Here is a 6,499-nt window from a genome sequence, read left to right on the forward strand (position 1 = left end):
GGGAGTTCCTTTCCTTCCGCTCGCAGTATCTCGGCGTACAACGTGGCGTCGTTGAGCCCGAGTTCGCGTGCGCTTGGGGCCTTGTTGCCTAAGAACTCCGCTCGAGGAGGGCACGGGCGGCGTTGTCCTGTGCGTGTTCTGCCTCCCGTGTCATTTGGAGGCCATAACCCAGATACCGTCGCAGGGTGTCGATGCCGGTGTGCCCCGTCATGCGCATGAGGTGTTCCTCCGACATCCCTTGTGCTGCCAGGTGTCGCGTTGCTCCTTTCCGTACCGATGGAAGGGCGGATAGCGGGTTCTCGCTCCGCAGTGCCTGGCGCACCCTGTTCCTCAGTTCCGTGACGTCCTGGAACAACCTCTGATGTGGTAGACGCTGACACAAGAGGTGCCGCAGAAAAGACGCGTCCTCGCGTGGTATCACAGCCCCTACCGGATACGTGCCGCGAAATCTGGCCCCTTTGCCGTACCGCATCGTCATCGTCAGGCGTGCCATGTTCTTCGCACCCCCCGTCACCGGTTCGACGCGCACATCCGCCGCGTGGAGGGATCCGATGTCGCCTGCCCTCGCCGCGCTGCACCACATCATCATGAGAAACAGGGCTGCGTGTGGGCACTCTCTCGCGAGTACCCTGTGTGCCTTTTTCATCTCCTCGTACGTCACCGGTGCCGGAGGGTTGGTGGGCGCACGACGTTCGAACCTGTGTGCTGCTTGTGTTGCGGCTCGTCAGCTGGGGTTCCTCGAGATGTCGATGCTTTCTCTTTGGTTCGTGTACAGCGGGAGGTTGAGGAGGGCGCCTTTGATGAGTGCCAACGCTTTGCAGATGGTTGTCCACTTCCATCCTCGCGCCACCGCAGCGCGGCGGACCAGCTCTATCGCTGCCTCTGGGAGGCTGAGCGTTAACAAGTCCTCTGGCATCTGTCGCAGCTCTCGCAACCATCGAATATGTCCTTCTCGTTGCGCCTGAGTCACGGCTGCCCATGCCAACTGGCTGACGTGCGGGGGTTTGTCTGGATAAATCATCCAGTGTCGTGGGCAAGCGTACCCCGTCGGACGCTTGCCTCGTCCGTTTAAACCCAACCGGTGGTTGACCCGTAACGCATCCAGTGCGTCCTTTTCCTCGTCATTGTGCTGGGTTGTTTCAGCTCTGTACGATGGTTCCTGCACGCGCACCGTGGGCCTGTCTGTTCGGGATTGCTGTGGTGTTGTGTTGGTGCGTGTGTCGTCACGCCGAGATTCCCTCTGGCTTAACACACTCTCCTCCACAGTCTCGCGTGTCCTCTTACTGCGTTTTTGTGGTGCAGTCGGTTGCTCGTGTGGTCGGGTCGGGTCTGTTATCCTTTGTGCTGTTTTTGGCCTGCTCTCCACCGTCTCGGGTAGGCGCTCTTGCCGCCCTTTCCGTTTGCGGTACATGGTCGCGTCTGCAACACTATACGTGGGCCAATTTGCTTCGTCCGCTGGCCTGTATACTCCAATGACAGCCTCCTTAGGATTGCGTGTTGGGGTGTAATAACCTGACGAGGCTCCCTTCTTTCGGCTGATAGAGCCCGTGAACTTTGCACCGAGTATAAATTTTCGCTCTGGCAACGGCTCGCCGTTTTCCGGACTCTTGCCTGCATGGATGGTCTGTGGTAAACCGCGCCTGGACCTTGTCTGGACGAACAGTGCCCGGCGTAGGAGGCAAAGGGCTTCTTGCGTGCCTTCTTCGGGCAAGCCGAGGAGGCTCTCTTGTTTGTCTCCTTGGTTTGCCTGACCGAGAGGAAATACCGGGAATCCCAGGCGCATGATGGCATCCGCGACATCGTGTGGTTGTGCGGGGCCGAATTTGTAGCGCTTCGCTCGCATCGCAACGCTGTCCGCTGTTAGAGACCGTGAAGCCCTGTCCGCTTGGTTGGCCATGGCGCGGTCCACCCACATGTAGCCCAAGTTACGTCGGTGTAGCTCAGCGGACACGCTTGGGTACGTCTGTAAGATGTCCGTATCGTCCCGTGTCGTTTCCGTGCTGTTTTCCCCACCGCCTAGAAGCTTGCTCCTCTTTCTGTCGAGCAAGATGCGCTCCATGGTTAAGAGAAACTGAACCTTTGATGGTTTATTGTCGCTCTTCGTTACCTCGTGTAGGTAGGGGCGTAACCGTTTAGGTAATGTTTTGGGGTTTACTATTGGTGCCCGCAGGAATGTGGCGAAGAACCTTGCTGTCACGAAGATCCCGCAATCCTCGCTGAAGCGTTCTTGTCGTACCCATTTCCCTTCTTCGATCTCAATCTGTGGTCACCATGATCGGATGGCGTGCACCAGGTCTCGTTGCACTATTGGAGACGGTGCCGAGTCATAAATTGTTAAGATGGTTTTCTTGTTCGTCGCCCCACTGAAGATTCCCGCAATCCAGTGGTGGCGGATAAATATTGGAAAGAAGAGGTGATCGCTACCTACAACGATAAATACTACAACGTGATTTGCTTCCCCGACGTGTCAGCAGAAGGGTTGGGTGCGATAGTCTTTTCCCTCTCTCACTTCTCAGTTTGTGAGAAAAAAGTACCGCCGCATCCCTTGCTTCCTCCTGCACTTGTCTCCTCCTTTCGCTGCCTTGTCCCTGTGACCTTCCGTTTCGTGTTAATAAATGGAGTCGGTGTGTTCGTGTGCTGGCGTTGTTTGCGCTGTAACTCCTCCATCATGGCCGCTAGGATGGACAACTGTTGCTGAGTGTTGCCCATATCCATGGCGGCAATCTGTTGCCCATTGGCATCATAAATTACCTCTGAATAGCCCCCTCCGCTGATGAGACCTTTCCGCTGCATGTTTTTTTTTTTGTCTGTACCGCGTTGATACGTCATATAAAAAAATTGTAGCATTATTTGAAAACCTAAAAAAGCAGCATAATCGCCAGGGTTTTATAAATAATACCACAATAAGGAGGGAAAATAGCAGTAGTTGAGAACAAAAAAAAAACAGCACCGTCCAATGCTGGAGTTCTATAAATACTGCTATGTAAAGAGGGGTGTGAATGGTTACCGCCGCGAGACGGTCGTGCAGTTTTGATCAGAGAGCCATAAGGCCTCCTCACCTCCCCAGATCGGACATGATCTGGAACCTTATCGAGGGTTGAAGTCGTCTTGGTTTCTGTCGCGCTCACTGCAATGTCCTGCAGTGAAGGTCCTCGTAGCACTAAAAGCCCCAGCACCACGTCAAGGTGCGACTTCATCGCTGGGGTCCGCTGCATGTCGAAAAGTTTTTCAACTTCCAGCGTTACACCCGAGGAACCCCCGTGAAGGGTGTCCTCGGTCGGGGCGAGCAATTTCATATTTAATTCCATGAAATTCGGGTGGTCCGTGAACAGAGGGTATTTGAGTTTCTTCACTCGGGCTCCATACGTATCCTGTTTGCAGGGGTCGAATGTCGCAAACAGTCCCCAGTTGTAGAATCGGACTCTTTGTTCCTCTTCACAATTGAAGAAGAGTGTTGCGAAGCACTTCCAACCATATGCGCGGTCTTTTGCAAAGAACGCGTACCGGCCTGCCACCACCTCCGTTAGGGTTAGGTGACCAATCTTGGCCTTGGAAATGAACATTTTCTTTGCCGCTTCCCCGCTTTCATTAACGTCGTGAGTGGCGGTAAGTTTTTTTCCAGAAATTCTGTGCCATTGCGCATTTTCGTTTCCACGGGAACAAGGCGTGGTCTTGTTGCTGTGTCAGAAATTCTTGTAAACTGATGTTCTCCGTCTGTTTGGCCTTGTCGTCCAATGTGTTGCTGCCTTTGTCCTGGGTCAGGGAAGCTTCCAATACGGTCCTCGTCAGGACTTCGAGCATTGTTGTGTTGCTTTCATCATGGTCCTTTTTCCATAGTTTGAGAACGCTGTCGAGTTTATCGCCCGTGAAGCGTTCTTCCGCGATCTCACAGATAGATGAGAATATTTTTTCCGTCACACTTTAATTCCTTTTCAAAACTCTCTTTCGAGTTATGAGCGCGTCGAAAACCCTTTTGAAGGAGCTAGAGGTGTCTAACCTATGACATTGCATGAAAAACAAAAAAGTGAAGAGAGAAGAATAACAAGAAATGTTCTCATAGCATTCAAGCAATACAAAAAAAACAATATACACACAACTCTCCGTCACTCCCTGCGTGTTTCTGTTTACACGACCACCGTACGTCCAGTCTCTCTCTCCGAGAATTTTCTATCTGCGACACGCTTGTGCTCTTCGCACTATGCAAGCACGTCTTCTGTCGCTTTACTAAGAAGAAGAAAAGAAGAAAAGAAGAGAAGAAGAGGAAAGGAAGAACGTGTTTGCACAAGTGGTACGGTACGTCAAACTGAGAAACAACGTTTGCCGATAAGGCCAGTACATCAACACATTATTAACGGGTAAATACTTTCAGATATTTATCGCTTTCTGTGGCTTGTACTTTGGCTTTCGGGGTTGGAAAGAACGCTCCCCATAGTGCGCGATTAGCCCTTATGCATTCTTTGTTGAGGCATTAATATTTCTTCAACTTCATCCTCCACGTCAATATCGTCTTCCACGTCGATATCGTTCCCCACACCTGGGAGGGTTTCCTCTGCTTCGCTTTGTCCTTTGCAGATCGGACCGTACGTGGTTCTCAACAGCGGAACGAGACAGTCGTCCGCCGGATGTGAAGTAAGTAACGGGGTTCCCCTGTCTACCCCAAAGTTGCGTGAGCAGTGGTCTGCCGGATTGCGGGGTCCGGCGATGTAAAAGAAGACCACCTGCACCGCCTTTGTGTGGAACAGCTCGTTCGTGTATTCGAAGAGCCTGTTCAGCGCGTAGCCGCGTCCGATGCCGCCAAATCCATTTAGCCGCCTTTGCACATGCGCGATGGGGAAGTGGTCGGTCACCACCGCCACTCGTGTTGGCCGTCGTCGTGGGCCATTTACGTTTGCGTCACTTTCGACGTCTTCTTCGTGAACGATAGATTCGCCGGGAACAATCACACCCTGGCGTTCGAGGTGTTGTAGCAGGAGGTGGATCGCCCGGGGTTCCGCGTGTGCCGAGTGGCGTGCGTTGAACGTGTCGCTACTGACCTGAGGAACTTGTCGCGTCCCTTCTTCTCGGTGTCCGATTTGTGTCTGTTGCGACGGTCGCGGGTTTCTACCCGGGTTAAAATCATGGATCCACCTCTGCTGGTATATGGCGGCGTGTGGTGTCCATGTGTCGTCTGTTATGTTTTCTGATTGTGATGGTGCCGGTGGGTCTGTAACCACTATCGCACCCCACCCATCTGCTGACGCGTCGGTGAAGCAAATGACGTCATAGTCTTCATCGTTGTAGGTGGCAGTCACCTCTTCCGCGATGGTCCAATAAGGGTTATGCACTAGTTCTGCAGCTAACGTCATCATCGTGTTGCGGACGCCAGGATCCAGGTAGGGTATGGGTTCATCCCATCCTCGTTCGCGTTCCACCTGGCGGTACACTCCACGATACGCACGCAAGAGATTAAACGCTGAAGCGGGGTTCAACCTTGTGGTGTGCAACGCATATAAAATGAGTGACACGTTTGACGCAAATTCTCTGCACGTGAAACTCCTGTACGGCTGCTGTACCAGACCCAGCTTCAGTTTCGACACGGTCTTGATGGAGTTGCGCACCCTGCGTTCACCCTCCAACCAAGTAAACTCCTCTCCGAGGAAAACATTTGTCTTTCTTGCCTCCTCCAACATGACGCTGTCTGACCATGATCTCAGTTCTTCACGACTGGGAGACGTGCAGAGGTTCGCCACCTCAATGCAGTCGATGATCTGCCGCACCGTACGCACAAACTCCACCTCCTCTCCAGCGGGCGCGGCAATCAGGATATTGTCGATCATTGTGAGGATGGTACACCTCGTGTCAATGTCAACAATTGTCCATGTCACGGCCTGTCCCACAGCGACGCTCCATCGTGCCCCAGTCGGCAACGTTCGAAGTCGATAGAGTGCGCCATCCCGTGCTCGAAATACGAACTTGTTGCGTAGCTTTTCCTCCATCGTCGGGATGGAGTCGTAAAACGCCTCAAAATCGATCTGGAGCATGTAACGTGCGTAGCGCAGCTCCTGTCGCCTTGCAAGACGAGAAGGGTACTCGCACCGTGGTATCTCCGCCTTCGAGAGCACTCCGTTGAGGTGAGGCTCGGTAATGAGGTGCCGTCGTCCTTTCATCTCGGCTACCGCAAACACATTCACTCCGTGAACACCTTCCGGGAGACGGCCATCGTAGCGTTGGTCTTGGTGACAGTCGTCCCGATGGCCGGGTGTCGTATGATTTGATGCGGTTCTGCCGATGCCATTACGATCGATCGGCGCAGAGTTCCTGCACTCTGCCTGTGGATGCGCGGTTGTCGCCAGTGGAAAAACACAGTCAGCGCTAACAACGTTCGGAACGCGTTCAAACTTTCCCATCTCGACTGCTCTCTTTATGTCCGTCATCGAGAGCTGCGTCTTCTTGATGGTTCGGGATGTGCGTAACCCGTCGTAGAGGTTGACCGTCATGAATCGCAGTGCTCGCTCCAGGA

At 53.3% G+C, this 6,499-nt stretch overlaps 5 protein-coding genes across 5 annotated transcripts; all 5 read right to left on the minus strand.

The window, feature by feature from the left end:
* Positions 1 to 88: 88 nt before the first annotated feature.
* On the minus strand, positions 89 to 646 carry TM35_000102800 (TATE DNA Transposon; the record flags this gene model as incomplete). The annotated part of the gene is made up of 1 exon (XM_029024771.1): positions 89 to 646. One exon carries the CDS (start codon positions 644 to 646, stop codon positions 89 to 91), a length of 558 nt encoding a protein of 185 aa, XP_028884078.1.
* A 78-nt stretch (positions 647 to 724) lies between these two features.
* On the minus strand, positions 725 to 2,059 carry TM35_000102810 (TATE DNA Transposon; the record flags this gene model as incomplete). The annotated part of the gene is made up of 1 exon (XM_029024772.1): positions 725 to 2,059. One exon carries the CDS (start codon positions 2,057 to 2,059, stop codon positions 725 to 727), a length of 1,335 nt encoding a protein of 444 aa, XP_028884079.1.
* Positions 2,060 to 2,505: 446 nt separating this feature from the next.
* TM35_000102820 (uncharacterized protein) lies at positions 2,506 to 2,829 on the minus strand (the record flags this gene model as incomplete). Its single annotated transcript, XM_029024773.1, has 1 exon — positions 2,506 to 2,829. One exon carries the CDS (start codon positions 2,827 to 2,829, stop codon positions 2,506 to 2,508), a length of 324 nt encoding a protein of 107 aa, XP_028884080.1.
* A 29-nt stretch (positions 2,830 to 2,858) lies between these two features.
* TM35_000102830 (uncharacterized protein) lies at positions 2,859 to 3,563 on the minus strand (the record flags this gene model as incomplete). The annotated part of the gene is made up of 1 exon (XM_029024774.1): positions 2,859 to 3,563. One exon carries the CDS (start codon positions 3,561 to 3,563, stop codon positions 2,859 to 2,861), a length of 705 nt encoding a protein of 234 aa, XP_028884081.1.
* Positions 3,564 to 4,439: 876 nt separating this feature from the next.
* TM35_000102840 (TATE DNA transposon protein) lies at positions 4,440 to 6,497 on the minus strand (the record flags this gene model as incomplete). Its single annotated transcript, XM_029024775.1, has 1 exon — positions 4,440 to 6,497. One exon carries the CDS (start codon positions 6,495 to 6,497, stop codon positions 4,440 to 4,442), a length of 2,058 nt encoding a protein of 685 aa, XP_028884082.1.
* Positions 6,498 to 6,499: the final 2 nt, after the last annotated feature.

This window comes from Trypanosoma theileri, assembly GCF_002087225.1.
Source record: "Trypanosoma theileri isolate Edinburgh chromosome Unknown TM35_Tth_10_V1, whole genome shotgun sequence".
NCBI classification, from domain to species: Eukaryota; Euglenozoa; class Kinetoplastea; order Trypanosomatida; family Trypanosomatidae; genus Trypanosoma; species Trypanosoma theileri.